We start from the raw sequence: 16,765 nt of genomic DNA on the forward strand, positions 1-16,765 counted from the left end.
TTTAAAAGAATTACAAATTACCTCAAAGGTATCTTTCATTCAAAATTGCCATAATCGATTAGTCACGCGAATTTAACGACATGGACACGTCAAGCTCTTCTGACAGTCCGTATGGGATTCAACGGTTAAATTTAAGACCCCAATTTATTACTTCAGCGAACGGTGAAGGCCGAGCGGCCATTTTTAAAGGTAACGGGAGAAAATGACGTCATTCCGGGGCTTCCCTCCGCAATCGCAGTGATTCTCTCAATCGCACACAGATCCTGATGGATGTGTCTGCGATCACTTCGCCCCCTCTCTCTCCCTCCCCGCCGCTCTACAGCGTTGCCTGACCATCCGGCTCGGCTGGTCTCTCCTTTAGTCGTGTCCTTATGCTCGGCTCATTTGCTGCTCCCAATCCTCTTCACGCCTTGAGTTGTGGCCGCAATGATGGTCATCGGGAGTTCAAGGCCCACAAGGGACCTCCCAGAGCGGCGGCAATGACGGGCTAAGACTAGGAGTGACCATGAACGAACGGAGACCCAGAAGGACTCGGGTGACGAAGCAAGGGGTGAGTTGTGTTTCATTCATCGCCATTCGTATTACATTGGATCGGCGGTTATCTCGTTCCATTTGCTTGCTCGTGCTTCAACAATAAAACGCTGGGAAAATGGACTTTGACTTGTAAAGTTTCGGACAAACAAATACAATCCATCGCTTCACTAACGGGAATATTAAGTTGGGGTGGGGGAGGAAAAAAAAAAGAGGGGAGAGAGGGAAGATGAGGGGAGAGGGAAGAGGAGAGGGGAGAGGAGAGAGGGAAGAGGAGAGAAGAGAGGGAAGAGGAGAGAAGGAAGAGGAGAGGAGAGAGGGAAGAGGAGAGAAGAGAGGGAAGAGGAGAGAGGGAAGAGGAGAGAAGAGAGGGAAGAGGAGAGAAGGAAGAGGAGAGGAGAGAGGGAAGAGGAGAGAAGGAAGAGGAGAGGAGAGAGGGAAGAGGAGAGAAGAGAGGGAAGAGGAGAGAAGAGAGGGAAGAGGAGAGAAGGAAGAGGAGAGGAGAGAAGGAAGAGGAGAGGAGAGAAGGAAGAGGAGAGGAGAGAAGGAAGAGGAGAGGAGAGAAGGAACAGAAGAGGAGAGGAGAGAGGTGGAAGAGGGGAGAAGAGAGGAGGGGAGGGAAGAGGAGAGGAAGAAGGGGGAGAGGAGAGGGAGGGTAGAGGAGAGGAGAGAGGGAAGAGGAGAGGAGAGAGGGAAGAGGAGAGGAGGAAGGGGGAGGAGGGGAGAGGAGAGAAGAGGAGGGGAGGGAAGAGGAAGTTGGGGAGGAGTGAAGGAGGAGAGAGGGAAGAGGAGAGGAGAGAAGAGGACAGATGGAAGAGGAGACGAGAGGATGGAGGGAAGAGGAGAGAAGAGAGGGAAGAGGAGAGAAGGAAGAGGAGAGGAGAGAGGGAAGAGGAGAGAAGAGAGGGAAGAGGAGAGAAGAGAGGGAAGAGGAGAGAAGGAAGAGGAGAGGAGAGAGGGAAGAGGAGAGAAGAGAGGGAAGAGGAGAGAAGAGAGGGAAGAGGAGAGAAGGAAGAGGAGAGGAGAGAAGGAAGAGGAGAGGAGAGAAGGAACAGAAGAGGAGAGGAGAGAGGTGGAAGAGGGGAGAGGAGAGGAGGGGAGGGAAGAGGAGAGGAAGAAGGGGGGAGGAGAGGGAGGGTAGAGGAGAGGAGAGAGGGAAGAGGAGAGGAGAGAGGGAAGAGGAGAGGAGGAAGGGGGAGGAGGGGAGAGGAGAGAAGAGGAGGGGAGGGAAGAGGAAGGTGGGGAGGAGTGAAGGAGGAGAGAGGGAAGAGGAGAGGAGAGAGGGAAGAGAGAGGTGGGAGAGGAGGAGAAGAGAGGAGGAAGGGGGAGAGCATAGAGGAGGAAGGGGGAGGGGGAGGAGAGAGGTGGAAGAGAGGAGAGAAAAGGAGGGGAGGGAGAGGGAAGAGGAGAGGAGAGAGAGGGATGAGGAGAGAGGTGGTAGAGGGGAGGAGAGAAGAAGAGGAGAGGATAGGAGGAATGGGGGGTGGAGAGGAGGGGGTGGGGTGGAGAGGAGAGGAGGAAGGGGAGAGAGGAGAGGAGGAAGGGGGAGAGGAGAGGTGGGAGGGGAGTAGGGGAGAGGTAAGGACAGGAGGGAGGGAGAGAAGAGAGGAGGGAGGTGGGAGCTATGAGGGAGTGTGGAAGGTGATAAGAGCAAGGATGGGAGGGGGGGTGGGGAAAGTGATACCTCACCAAACGTTGCTATGCACTCTGGGAGGGGGGTGGGAGTGAGGAGAATGGGAGAGAGAAGAGGGGGGAAGTGGGGAGGGGAAGTGGGAGGAGGTAAGCGTGAGGGTCATGGTATAGCTGCAAATGTGGTCGAATTTTTTTTTATTCCCCCCCATTCCCCACCCTTCTCCTCCCCCAGACCAACATCCCAACATTCCCTTCTCTCCCCACTCATCCCACAGCACCTGATTCTCCTTTCTATCTCCTCTCATTCTCCCTTCTCTTATTTTTCTCAATTTTTATTCTCTCAATTTTGCTCCCCAGCTGGTGCGTATGTAATAAATAGACCATTGCCTACTTTGGCACCACCATTGGGCATGCACTATGATTGTATGAACCTGCATGGTATAGAATGATGGTGAAGGTTTAATCGTGTTAAGGTGAATGATCCGTACGATAAGCAGCAGAAGCTTCCATCACATGCTTGGATTTTGTGTCGTGATCCAGTGGACCCCATATTGAACCTCTCTTGCACCTTATTTTGTCCATTGTCCATCCTTGTGATCAACCTATTATCTGCAGCAATCATAATTACCTCATTTATTGGCAGCATGCTGTATCCAAACATGGAACGTTCTCGTGATATCTTTAAGTAATACTCAGTAGACATTTTCATGTCAGATTTAACGATTTCTAGAGAGTAGGGGGAGAGAGACCTCGATTTTACATCATATCACAAGACTCTATTAATTCCCACAACAGCACCCTCTGCTCTTTCCATGCCCCCCCCCCCCACAGGTTTCTGCAGGGCACACACAGTCCACCATCGACCCCTTCTGGTGAAACTACCTAATCCAGGATCACTGCTCACCTCCACTCATTTGTTCCTCTTTTTTTCCCCAAATGTGGAACCATCTTCTACATCCTCATCAATGTCATTCTTCCCTCTAGGTCTTCAAGACAGCTGTTCACCACAATTTCAGATCGTCCCCAATCCAAAACCATGATCTTTTCTACCTTCATTAACCCACCCCAACCCATCCTCCGAAATTTCCAGTTTTCCCTTCTTGGAGTTTCCTTGTGTTTCCATCTTGTCCACCCGATGCATCCTCTCTGCCCCTCATTCCTCCCCACACCCATTGTTTGTCCACATCTCCATCTGTCTTGGCCTTCAACTCTGCTGTTGGTGTTTCTCTCTCTATCTCTATCTCTATCTATATCTCTATCTGCTGTTCCTTTTGTCCAGTTGCATCTTGATCCATTCAGTGTACTAATTCTAGCTCTTCCATAAGCCTCGACTATGTGTACAAAAAAATTTTCCTCTCAAACTGTGATTATCAAATGCAGGTAATTACTTTCACCTGTTCCATGTGTAGTTGAGATGAACAAATTGTTGAACTGTTTTCGGTCTTTGTAGGTCCAATGAATGAATAACTGTAGAATCATGAACTTCAACTGTATTTCCATTTGCTCGTGCTGTTGCGTAGTGTTCGGCATCGTTGAAGCACATACTGCTGGAATTTTGATGCCGTTCTTGCATAAGCATGATGACAACATTCGACACAAACATATTGGTGAACCAGTCCTTGATGGAACGGTTCCCAACTGCACTGGGAGGTAGTAAGTTTGCATGTGTCGGTTACGTTGGCAGGATTACAACACGGGTGTTCCCTGGTGGGAGGAACAAATCGTAAAGCGGGCATTGCATCTCTCACTCAAGGATCACAAGCCACAAAGGAGGTCGGAGGCAGCACGAGATGCGGTGCCTTTGAGCGGAGCATCGGTTGATGGAGAGGGGTCGATCTATGATGGCGAGCTGCTTGACAGCTCAGAGGACAGTAGTGGTAAGTGAACCGGAACCACAGGGGGAAAGACCCTTGATTCGAATTAAAGGGCTGCATAACCTTTCTCTCGTTTATTATTATTGGTTCACGAGTCAGTAAGTGACCACTATGTTCGTTATGGGTGTGTCTGTCTGTCTGTCTGTCTGTCTGTCTGTCTGTCTGTCTGTCCCAAGCATAGCTCCGTGGGTTTTGATCAGATTTTGATAAAAAATTAGGGTGCGAGGTTTGTATCATGATCTAGTTGTGTTTTCCGGAGAATGGTCGTGCTGCACACATTATGGGCGGAGCCATGCCCAAAAAACATGTGTTTTTAGGGGGTAGCCGGTTTCAAGTTACATCTTCTCTGAGGGGGTTTGTGGAATCTCGCAGGGGTTTCGGTATTTGGTTAGCCCAATGGCACCTGCATAGCCCCACAGAGCTCGATTTTTCATTTTCATCCCAAGTTCAAGGTCACAAGGTCACGAACTTAGAAAATGTCAAAAAAATCAATAAATTGGGCCTCAAGCTCCTATGGTTTTCAACTGTTTCGAATGAAAGTCGGTATGCAAGTGGTGCTCTTTGAGTACTACAACTTTCATCATTCACGTTTTTCCCGATTCCCGCCAGTTTGCCCGTGGCGTCCTCTCGAAGGTCAAAAAATAAAAAAGGCAAACCGTGTACATTGCTCGTGAACCATCGCCGTCTCCGGACTTGTTATTATTCATTATTATTTTTAGCTTACCTGGACTTTAATCTGGTGATCTTATGTGATCGAACAGTGTCCGTAGGTGAGTGAGTGAGTTTGTCAGTTAGTCAGTAAACACTTCAATCATTATCGCTTGAACCAAACACTATATTGATGAAGCTTGGCCACAAGCTTCATATTTGATGCCTAACGAAGGTTTATTGACCGCATCAAAATCTGCGCTCATTGGGGGGGGGTGTATGGGAGGGGTTTTTGACCCCCGAAATAAGTATTTGCTCTCTTCTCTGAAACTACACACACAATTTCAATGAAACTTGAATATAACCTTCATCACCCATGATGGACTAAAGTTTGTTCATGGCATAAAAATGTATCAGGGTCTAAGGGAGTCTGCGGGAGTGAGGGGGGGGGGGTGATTTGAATGACTGTTGCTCCTGATCCAGGTGACACACGTTCTTATTTTTATTATTTACTTGAGGGCACTACCACCCTCCAGGAAGGAGTGCCCTTCTCGGCCCACCTTCAGTGGGCAATTCGCTGTAGCACATTCTTGGGAATTGACTTTATAATTTTTGTCATTTGAAAGATATCTTATTGATCACAACATATTGTTGCGGATCCGTGGTGGTGGGATTCTCACCCGACTCTTGGCGCCATCCTCACCACCGCCATCCCCGGGGTTTATAATGCTGGCTGGCTCGGCACAGGCCTCGGGTCACGTGTCTTCAATCGCGATACCAACGTAATCCTGGACCTTACCAGTTGGGGAAATAGACCCCGGTTACAGACTGGTTTTGTCAGATGCTGAGCGTTTTCTGCCAGTCTGTAACCATTTTGGTTTTGTATACCAATCAAACGAATCGTTCCTCGACGCGACACAAATTTATCCATAGCTGCAACTTCATCCGAATCAACCAGATTTATTGGGGAACATTGGGGAACACAACACAAGCAAAACATTCACGACAATGTTTTAATTGATCTATAACCCGTTCTTAACTAGGGAACTACGGATTACGGGTTTCGAGAGAGTCCCTACCGAGATATACCTAAAACAACATGCAGACAAGACAGACGGAGAGCATGCAGACAAGACAGAGTACTTGATGTTTCATGGACGAGAGGAAAGTGTGAAAAGCACGAATGTCGCTCGTAACAAGCCGATGTCCACGGATTCGAGCCCCAGCTCGAACACGCCATGTGGCGAAATGGAGGCGTCATACTCTTGCTCCCGGCAGCGCCTGCGCACGCAGCCTCGGCGCGTTCAAACCCCGCGAGGTCGACTGCACCAGACCGTCAGGTCGACGATGGGTTTCAGCTGATTTCTCTCAAGGTCCAGCATACAAGTCCAGGCCTGGCCTGTTCACCAGACAAGGCCAAATCGAGGTGCCGGGCTCCGGCAGGCTGGGTCCATGGGATTCCAAGACGTCGTCGAGCCGTGAGGTGAGTAGGGACCGTCAGAGGCTCCGTCGTTTCCTTTCTTGCCTTTCCGCCTCGAAGCCCGACTTCTCAACTCCGTTCTCTCAGTTTCTTTCTCTGCAGAATCACCTTTTCCTTTCCTTCTCGCCTCGAAGCCCCAGCACGCCTCAAAACTGACTGCAGTTTTTGTACTTCTCTCGTTTCACCTCCTCTTTTCGGCGCTCGTCGCCTCAAAGCAGACTGCAGTTTTTGTACTTCTCTTCAGAACTGAACTACTCCCAGAGGTCTTCGTTCGCTGCCCACCGGCTGACAGACCTCCTGCAGTCCTTTCCCTGCCTTTCCTTCTGCCCTGGCTCGCTTCTCCAGGCCACAGAAGGCAGACCCGGCGTGCCCAAGTCCAGTTTCTCTCCTAGCAGAATCACCACTCGCTTCCCTTTTCTTCTCGCCTCGAAGCCCACGCACGCCTCAAAGCCGACTGCAGTTTTTGTACTTCTCTTCAGAATCACACCTGTCTCTCCTTCGTTCGCTCGCTTCCAAGCCGACTGCCGTTTCTCTCACAGCAGCATCACCCCTCTCTTTCCTTTTCTTTGCTTGCCTCTCAAAGCCAACTGCCGTTTCTCTCACGGCTGAATCACCTCCATCCTCTCAGTTTCTTACCATTTTCTCTTTTCGGGGCGCGCCCCTTTACGAAGCCGACAAACTCCTCCCCCCAGCTCCACCTCCCTCTCCAGGCCACTCCCCTCAGCCGACTGGGCGGGGCCTATCGTCCGGAGAGGGGAAGGAAGAAGAGGAAGCTCTTGTACACCACCACCGCACGAACAATAAACAGCCTCTTACACCTCCTGACACACATGTAATGTCCATTTTACCGAACAGACCGGCTAAACATGCATTTAATGGGGGATCTGAGCTAATCCTATATTTACTCGCCTACTACGTGCCGTAACAATATCATACTGAATATCATGAGATAAAGGAAGATGATTTGCAATACCGGCTACCACCAAAGGTGGCGCTATTTTCATCACGTCAATTTTGGAATTGCGGTGACATCCACGTTTGCTCCATAATAGTAAGATTATCATTTAATATTATTCACAATGGTTTGTACAGAGCATCGGTTCTGCTGAAGCAATTTCTTGGCTGGGGTTACAATCATTGATGGGGAGCCACTCCCACACAGAATATACTCACTCTACTGAGTGTGCAGGAATTTGTGATTTGCTCAGGGTACCAGCGATCGCTTACCTTCACTTGGGATTTTTATGTTCCACTAACTAATTCTAGCAGACGGGACACCCAATTTTAACGTCATTCTAAGGGATGGCACACACTTTGATGCCTCGCCCTCCCAGCGAAACACCGGGATAAGAATTTATAGCTTGGTGAGGTTGCGAATCCAGGCTCGACAGCTTCAAGGTGAGTATGCATACCTCTCGGCTATCCTGCCAGCCCATTCCATTTATATTTGTACCAAATTATTCCATTTTCTCAAATCTGTACTTCTAAAGACCATATATTATGTTTAAATGTCTTTTCCTAACTTCTCATTTATTCCATTGACAGCCACAGACAGTGACCTACAGGTTCGTTATGATGAGCATCAGACTTGGACACAAGCATTGGTCACCTCGTGCTTGCCTGCCCACAGGCCTGCTGCTGATTCTGGCCCATCGGAAAAACGGTTTGTGGCCTACCTACCTGGGGAGCAAATTACCCAAAGCCGATGTGAAATTTTATTTATCTCAAGCATTAGCTCAATCCAATCCAGTGCCTTGCGATGCTGATTCATGCCCTTTGACTGTGTTCCTTAGGCCTCGCCGAGTGGCACCGCGGAAGTTTGCACAAGCTGGACCATGCATTCGGCAGCCGTTTCGTGCCACAAGATTGCGAAGGCATGCGAGTAATGTGCCACAACGCAGTGTCCAAAATGGAAAGATTAGTGATCAGAAGGATGGGTCTGGTGAGAAGTTGCATGATGGTGCTAATCGCTCAGCTGTCATTGAAAACCTCCCATGTACAGAGGACTTCCTTACCTTCCTTTGCCTGAGAGGTTCGATTACCTGGGATGGGTATGGCATGTTCAAATGCTGGTGTGATTGCCACCTTGTTGTGTTCACCATTTGATTGTCGCTGTATAACTATGTTGTGTCACTGTTCTGTTCTTGCGTATAGCAGCTTGGCTGCCGGGGAAGCTATCATTTCGTGGAAGCGTGGCTGTGCCACTGATGCTGTGCCCCTCTATCAGTACAGTGGTACTCATTTCACTGACCTTGGAAGGATGACAGGCTGAGTCAACCCCACCTGGTATTAATTCAGCAGCCAGTGGGGCTCAAACTCAGGAACCTAAGATCCTAAGCCAGCCACCCTAACCACTAAACCCACATCAGGCTTTGCAGTGTCACTGTGTGCATGTGTTCAGTCTTATTTTTTCTTTGACAGTAATAATTATATTCAGTGTTTGAGCAATTGTAGGAAAAGCAGATTTGGTTTTGGACTGGTTATGACCCCACGTACATGAAGCAAAAAGTGGAGTTAAGCAATTGGTTCACTTCTGTCTGTCTGTCAGTCTATCTGTCTGTCTGCAAATGTCACTTCAATTGAATGTTGTATTTTGAAACATGAATCAGAATATGAATCAGAATACCAACCTGTACTTTTTACATTACTTTGGCTCCGAAATCATCCCGATCGCACATGCGCAGAGAGGAGTGAGATAATTTTTAAGCGGTGAAGCCGCTTCAATATTTGGTATGTCCTTCCATCCGTCTGTCCATCAAAAAATACTTATCTATCTATAATTCCAGTAGTGTGTGTGTGTGTGTGTGTGTGTGTGTGTGTGTGTGTGTGTGTGTGTGTGTGTGTGTGTGTGTGTGTGTGTGTGTGTGTGTGTGTGTGTGTGTGTGTGTGTGTGTGTGTGTGTGTGTGTGTGTGTGTGTGTGTGTGTGTGTGTATATATGTGTGTGAGTGTGTGACCGCTGTTTCTCGACAACCACTGGTCCGATCTAATTGAAACTTGCCAGGTATATTGCTGGAGACCTGAGTATGTGCCTTTTCAAGGTTTGATATTAATCGGACAAGAGCTTCCCAAGTTACCCAAGTTATGGCCATTTATTTACCAACCAATGACAAGACACGTTGCTGCGTAGGCGTGGCCGATGGGGGAAGAGAACCTCAGCCGCGTTCCCCATTACGGGTTACAACGTACAGACTTCCGGATAGTGATGACTTCGTGTATTCTAATAATTTCTCGATTTCTTATGCGCATTTATAGAAAAACACAATGCCCCAATCCAGTCGTTGTTTACGAGAGCGAAGGAACGGTCTGTGTGGTTGTGTGAGTTATATTTATTTATTTATTTATTTATTTTTGCACGTACGTTTTTTTTTTTGTTTTTTTTTTCCTCTTCTCTTCTCTTTGTGTTTGTCCTTGCAATGACATTGCGAAAAGGCAAAATATGTTGGCGCTAATTGAATAATTGGCCATTAAAACTAAATTGTGAATAATCGTAACTGCGATATGCGAACTTCCGGACAGTGAGGACTTGACTTCCGGATAGTGACGACTTACTGTATTCTTTCTCGATTTTTTTTTTCTCGATTTTTTTTTTCTCGATTTATCAACTCACTGTATTCTTTCTTTCTCGATTTCTGTACTTTCTCGATTTCTGTACTTTCTCGATTTCTGTACTTTCTCGATCTCTTTCTCGATTTCTTTCTCGATTTACTTAAATACAATGCCCCAATCCAGTCGTCGTTTACGACAGCGAAGGAACGGCCTGTGTGGTTGTTTGAAAGTTTTTTTTGTGGGGGGGGGGGTTGCACGTACGGTCACCCACGTATGGGCATGCGAGAGCGAAGGAACGGCCTGTGTGTTTGTTTCTGGCAAGCGGTTTTAAATGTTTTTTTTTTTTTTGCACGTACGGCCACGCACGTGCGGTCAAGCACGTACGGGCACATACTAGTTTGCATAACTATGACATTAGCCACCCATTTCTCCCTCGCAGGCCTCTGTTGGAGCCAGATTTTTGGTTTTAATGGGTAACAGGTAACCATTATTTGTTTGTGTGTTTTACAGGTACTGCTGCGTTGCCGGCCACAATATTGTGGAAAAACCCGGGTCGAGACAGTTGTAGTAAAATTGGTGATGGTGAAGATGATGAGGGAAGTGGTGAGGATGAGGGGGATGGGAGAATTTGTCTTCCTGCTTATGGCCATAGGCCCACCCCTCGATGCCTCCCCGCCTCGCACCGCCCTGGTTCACCATGCAAGGCCAAGGCTGTGAACAGTCGTGGTGAAAAATGGTTTTTTTCTTCTTATTTATTGTCTGTGATTTTCGGTCCTTTCTGTTGCAGTTTCCTTCTTTAATTGTCTCTTTTATTATGCACAAATATTTGATCATTTGGCCCGTAAATCATGTTGGACTATGGCATAATATTCGTTCGTCATATTGCTTTAAACAGTTGTCTCTTTTCTTTTCCTTTCTCATCACTGACTGATTATTTTCCTCCAGCCTTTCGACCATCTCCTGGGCATTTCCTGCACAGAGTCTGCACTATTGGCCTCAGGAGGAAGGGGCTTCGTGAAAGGCCTGGGGTCATTGCATGGTCAAGGGGTCTCATCAATAATCATCCTGCTCACCCGAGCACATTGGCAAGGCTGCCAAAATATTCGAGCAGCATGCTCACCATCCCAGAGGTTCTCGGTCACAGGCAGGTGAGTTGGGTTACTGATGACCTGTGAGGTTTTTGGAATGATTTGTAAAGACTGAACACAGATGATGATATGTGGTGTGGGATTATACAAGTGTAGTGGATTAGTGATGTAATGTTGAATGGCCAAACACATGTTACATACATGGGAGCAGTGGGGATAAATTGTGAAAAATACATTTGAGAAATGAAAGGGAAGGCAGAGGATAGGGAGGAAAGAGAAGAAAGTTTTTGAGTGGGGGAGTAAAAATGAAAATATGTTGGTTGCAGACAGGAGTCGTAAGATGAGAGGAGAAGAGGAATGTATGGGACAACATAATGGGGGGGGGAGGGGGAATGTGAGGGAGAGTCTCAAACTGCACCATTTTGTCCACACTGTTTGTTGCCGATCCATTATCTTTGTGCTAATGGTGCTTGTGCAGATTGGTGATTTCCCAGAAACAGAAGGCTCCGTGCTTCCAACAGCAGTTATAAGCCCTCTCGGTCAGCCTTCTACAACAGTTGGTGCTGTGGTTAGGGAAAGGTCCCACGTCACTGAGCCTCACTCCAAGCGATTGTCCTTGAGTTCCCAGAAGTGGATGAAAACGGTACAGGGGAGTCAGGTGCCAAAACGGGCACTGCATAGACGCACAAACAAAAATAGGACAGGCAGTCATGATTGCCCAAAAGGAATTGGAGAGACAGAGCAATGCAAGAACAGAAAGTGCCATGAACCAACTGTGCTACAGAGTAAACTTGTGAATGGCAATACTGCAGCAATGGCAGCTCCTGGAAACCAAGAAGATAAGCAGGTGATTGAGAAGGACTGTGCAGTGCAGGAAAATGAAGAGGCCTCTGCTGCAATAAGGGAAAGTACAGAATTCCTGGGGAATTGTACACCTCTCCCAAAGTCTTTACCAGGTGATGATGGCCCGGAACAGTTTGGCCTGAATCAGAAGAAGGATATGCAGAAGCAAAGAAGACTCCCTAATGGGGCAGTCGAGTCTCCTAACACAACTGACCATGAACACTCCAATGGGCCCAAACTGAAGCCTGACTTGCACAATGGCAACTCTGCTCAAGATCCAGTCAACATTAATAAACCGACCGAGACTCACTCCATGCCTAAACTCTTATCCACACCTCATCTTCCACCACTCTCGGCCTTACCTGATGTTCCTGTTTTTCGACCGACAGACAAGGAGTTTCATGACCCTGTGGCCTTTATTGAGGGCATTCGTGCTGCAGCAGAACACTGTGGGATGTGCCGTGTGGTGCCGCCGCCGTCCTGGAGACCAGAATGTCGCCTAGATGAGGGAATGCGATTTGTTACACGTGTGCAACATGTCCACAAACTGGCACAGCGCTGGGGACCCAATGTGCAGCGCTTGGCCTGCATCCGGAAATGCTTGCGCCGCCAGGGCATCTGCTTGGATGAACTTCCACTTATCGGTTTGGCTCCCACCACCAACCTCTCCTATCCATTCCTTCTTTCTATCTGCCATGTTTTCTTTTATTTTTAACATGATTGTTCTACGCCTCTTTCTATGTCCTTTTTTTTTTTCGTAATTATTGCAGTCTATGACGTATGTACTCATCAACCTTCCATAATCTGTCTTCCTACTGTGTATTTCCTTCCCACTCAAACGGTATTTGTTCATTCTTCAGACACCCTGTCTCAGCCAGATCTACTTTTCCTCTCGTCTAGGTGGCTGTGAACTTGATCTGGCCTCTCTTTCCATGCTGACGGAGATGTTGGGTGGAACGCAGAATTTGCGGGATGCACGTTGTTGGCAGCGTCTTGCGGATGACCTGGGTGTTCCTCGCTCTTCTCAGGACCGACTCGCACGTCTTCAGGAGGCTTATTGTCGTTATCTTGTTCCATACGAAGAGCTCTCAGGTATACCCCAGACCTCGGCCTACCATATATATATATATATATATATATATATATATATATATATATATATATATATATATATATATATATATATGCATTCTGTTTGCTAGCTTGCACTTTCCAACAGGACAGAAGGACTTTAATTAGCTTAACACATGGTTGGACTTCATACCATGGACATGGGTTTGCTGCTAAAGTAATTGCTGGTTCCACCGCATGCTTGCGTTGCTCACTGGGACAGCTAATGGCATGGAAAACATACAACACAAAACAACTTGTTCCCTGCATTTTCCACATCTTCTTGTGCTATTTTTATCCTTTAATTTCTCAAATTCGACTTCACAATGTAACCTTTGGCCTCCTAGCCGAAGAACGGCAGAAACTGGAGGACGAAGTCGAAGAAGAGCATGTACGCCTGCAGAGTGAGGAGCAACCACATCGTTGTAACCATGGTGACTGGGTTGACTCTGCTCTTGGGGTATTTACCGCAGGAGCATAGTCAGGGTAACACGAGGAAGAGGGATAGAACGTTTTTCCAGTTCCATATTAAGCACCTGGTGCAACGGATCCTGGATGGACTTCCAAAAACCCTCTTTGACATGTTTGGTTGCTGAGTTAAGTAAATTTCCTGAAGAATGAATTGTTTGTGTCATTTAACCAAGATTGAAACAACACCTTGGAAAAACACTACCAAAGGCAATCACTGATTGAAGGGGCCATCTATTTATTACGTACAACATTGGTGGAGTTAGGGGGCCATGCTAAATTGAAAAAAGAAAGAGAAGGAAGGATGATAATGGGGTGGGGGAGGAATAAGTGTGGGATGATGTGGAAGGAGTGGGGAGAGAAACCAAAGAGGTTTTGGGGGGTATTGGGGATAGGAGGAACATGAGGGAAGGGAAAGGGCATGTGTTGGGGTCGGGGGGGGGGGGGGGGATATAATTACTGGCATAATCGTGTACATAAGCATTAAGGCAATGCAGTAAACACACTCAGAGGAGGAGGAAGTGGTGAGGTGGGCAAGGGTTTCTTCACATGACATGTGGAGAAAGTTTCTAGTTTGCTCTGTTACTCTCTGTAATTGAACCTTGATCCATGCTTGAGATGTTGTCTCTGTCTTAGGTGCTGCTTCTGCACGGGAGTGATAGTGTGGCGGGATGACATATCTTCTCTTCATTTCTTTGACATTTTCCCAACGGCTCTTTCCATTTGGTTGTTGCACGATTCGATCAGTATGCAAATGTGGTGCCGGTCTTTATTTGGTTCACGTTTCTCTTTGGTTCATGTTGCTTTCCTCTCCTCCTGGGATCTGGGTTTCGGGGCCTGTTTTGACGGGTATATTAAGTTTCTTCTGTTTGCTGCAGCTGGAATTAGTCTCTCAGCATGTTTATCATTGGGGATGTAAAGTTGTACATGGATCAAAATACAGGATCTTGTCTATGTATGCCGCGATGTAGTTTGTGTCAGAAACAATTATTCTTTAACCGATCGTTTTCCAGATGTTTACAGTCATAGGAGAGTTCACTACCTGCCCTATGTGCATAACTTGGCGTTACCACCCCGGTACAGCGATGATCATGTGGTGCATGTTCTGAAAAGATAGCCCAGTACCCGGACAAATAGCAACGATTGATTTTTCCTTGCTTTTACCAACCTACAGAGAAAATCTCGGTCAGGGTATCCCCATTACTCAGTGGCGTAATAGTTAGAGAGTCTGCTCTGAACCTCAGAGGTTGGCATTTTGAACCCTGGCCGAGTCGTACCAAAGACTTATTAATAATGGCACGTGCTGCTTCCTTGCTTGATGCTCAGCATTTGAAAATGATAGAGCATGGACAAACAATCATAGGTTGGCACTCATTGTGCAGAGTTTATAGGCCCATTGGCCCCCTCCTATATTGAAGTTCATTGCCAGGGAACTCGTATTTATTTCAAATATAATTGCAAAGCAGCTTGTGGCTTCATCTTTGTATGAGGTCACCAAGGAGAATCATGACAGCTAGAATTCATCCAGAGGCCAGGTATGTTTAATTGTCATGGGGAAGGGAACACGAGGAAGGCAAGCTAGAACAAGTATGAAATGAGCTCATACGAGCCTCGACATTGTATACAAAATTAAAAAAAAAAATCCTTTGCCCGCTACCAAACATACATGCCCAACAAAACCAACAATCGATTTGGATGCCTTAAATAACTGTTCTTATGGGCCCTCAGACACACCACAGGAGAGAGGTGACAGGACGGAAAATAACGCAAACTATGCCTGGCGGGACACAGCTGTCATGCAGGATGGCAATAAGGCAGTCACAGCAGAGCAGCCGCTCCAGGCAGGAGCCCGACATGAAGTGCGAGTAGGGAGCCATGGCTGGCTGGCTGGTTGGAAAACGTAGCGTTTCGCTGCAGTTCTGTAGATCGCTTGCAGTATCTCCGCTGTCAGTCCCAGGTATCTGTTGTCCCCCCCCCCCCACACCGCTGTGCGTGCCCTTATCACCTCGGGGCATGCATTTCATCATTGATGCACCCCACCCCTCCTCTCTCACTTACCTTTGGCCCAAAGGCCTGTATGATGGGTAGAGAACTGCTCAACTCTCACTTGTCTCCTGGACGATCCCTCCCCCTCCCTCTCAGACAGGAGTGAAGCCATTTTCGCACACAAACTTTAGGCTGCTGGCCTACCCAAACACTACGAAGGACATTTAAGTCAGATTACAGAGGGTAGAACAGTAAATATAATGTTGAAAGAGATGGTGGTTTTTAGATACAGACATTGGGAGAGGTGGACGTTGTCTGTCTAGACATAATAGCGACACATATCTAGTTTTACAATTAATTGCTTCATGCTTACTCTACACATTCATTAAGGAAATAACTGCTCTGTATTATTCATTCTGAACCCCCTCGGAGCCATTTCCATAACAATATTTATAACTAGAGCAAAGTCGATGGCGTGGCATCCCAAATCCCCACACCTAAAGCAAAGTTGAAAGATGGCAAAATGTTCCACCAGGAATAACCCAATATCATATTTTGAGTTAAAATAAAATCTTCTCTTTTGACACCTGTGTCTTAGCGCGCCCCCCCCCGCCCCTCCTCCCTCCCTCGGGGTATGAACCAGGTGTCAAATCCAAAAACTTGTTGCATATTTCAAGCTTCTGACAATGTGAATTGCATAAATAGTTTCCTTAAAAAATGTTTTAAAATGTGCCCAAATTGCAGTTTTTTTGGTATTTGACCTTTGACCTCACCCAGGGCCTCAGGAGGTGGAGCCAAATGATTCGTGCCGTGTGGTGATCATAACCACCAAGTTTGGTGAATTTCTGCACAACTGTTTGGGGAGAGATAGCGTGACTCACAGACAGCAATTACAATATCCCTCCCCCCATTTTTAGCGGCGTCTCACGTAGCGAATGCTGCTCATAGAGAGCTGGGCATTGTTGTTGTTGTTGTTGTTCTTCTTCTTCTTCTTCTTCTTCTTCTTCTTCTTCTTGTTCTTCTTCTTGTGAAGACAAAACCTTTATATTAGGACTCGGCTCCTTTATATACATGATCCGGATTTCCTTAAATAGTAAGCACTTGTACACATCCTCGCATTGACGGTGCCTTTTGAGAGCGTCTATCATGAACTTTTAAATATATTCGGACATTTGCTTTAAAGTTTCGAAAAGTTCACGTTACTATTTAAAGATTATTCCATTTAATATATTGTAATTTCGTAAATACATTATTTATTTGGTAAATACACTATATTTCGTAAACACGTAAATACATTATGACGGGTCTCGCTATTGGCTTAATCAAGGCACGTGACGAAATATCGGAAGTTGTTGTTTTTTTTTGTTTTTTTTAGCTGACAAAACCTTTAGGACGATGCTCTTGGACACATTTGTCTGTTTTTTTAAGCATGTGAATAATTAGGTGACATTCCCTTTGTTTTAGCTCTCTGACTCCTTTCCATCTGGATTGTTGCGTTCTTTTGTCAGCTCTGTTGCTTGTCCACTTGAGGAAGATACTGGCAATATTCTTCATGCTT

The 16,765-nt window shown here is 46.8% G+C and overlaps 1 protein-coding gene across 3 annotated transcripts in view; it reads left to right on the forward strand.

The window, feature by feature from the left end:
- The first annotated feature begins 82 nt into the window (after positions 1-82).
- LOC147023773 (protein Jumonji-like) overlaps positions 83-16,765 on the forward strand; it is a 58,574-nt gene continuing 41,891 nt past the window's right edge. The window contains exons 1-9 of one of the 3 annotated variants that reach the window (XM_085889559.1): positions 83-550; positions 3,848-4,040; positions 7,711-7,828; positions 7,959-8,197; positions 10,223-10,438; positions 10,658-10,860; positions 11,279-12,287; positions 12,544-12,735; positions 13,101-13,213. In XM_085889559.1, coding sequence (XP_085745685.1) covers positions 506-550; positions 3,848-4,040; positions 7,711-7,828; positions 7,959-8,197; positions 10,223-10,438; positions 10,658-10,860; positions 11,279-12,287; positions 12,544-12,735; positions 13,101-13,213 — 2,328 coding nt within the window. In that variant the 5' untranslated portion in view covers positions 83-505. The remainder of the gene's footprint in view (positions 551-3,847; positions 4,041-7,710; positions 7,829-7,958; positions 8,198-10,222; positions 10,439-10,657; positions 10,861-11,278; positions 12,288-12,543; positions 12,736-13,100; positions 13,214-16,765) is intronic. The other 2 variants (XM_085889560.1, XM_085889558.1) reach the window with 2 other exon arrangements.

Source organism: Eptatretus burgeri, chromosome 7 (assembly GCF_056783735.1).
Source record: "Eptatretus burgeri isolate ZD-2024b chromosome 7, Ebu_testis_v1, whole genome shotgun sequence".
Lineage (NCBI taxonomy): Eukaryota > Metazoa > Chordata > Myxini > Myxiniformes > Myxinidae > Eptatretus > Eptatretus burgeri.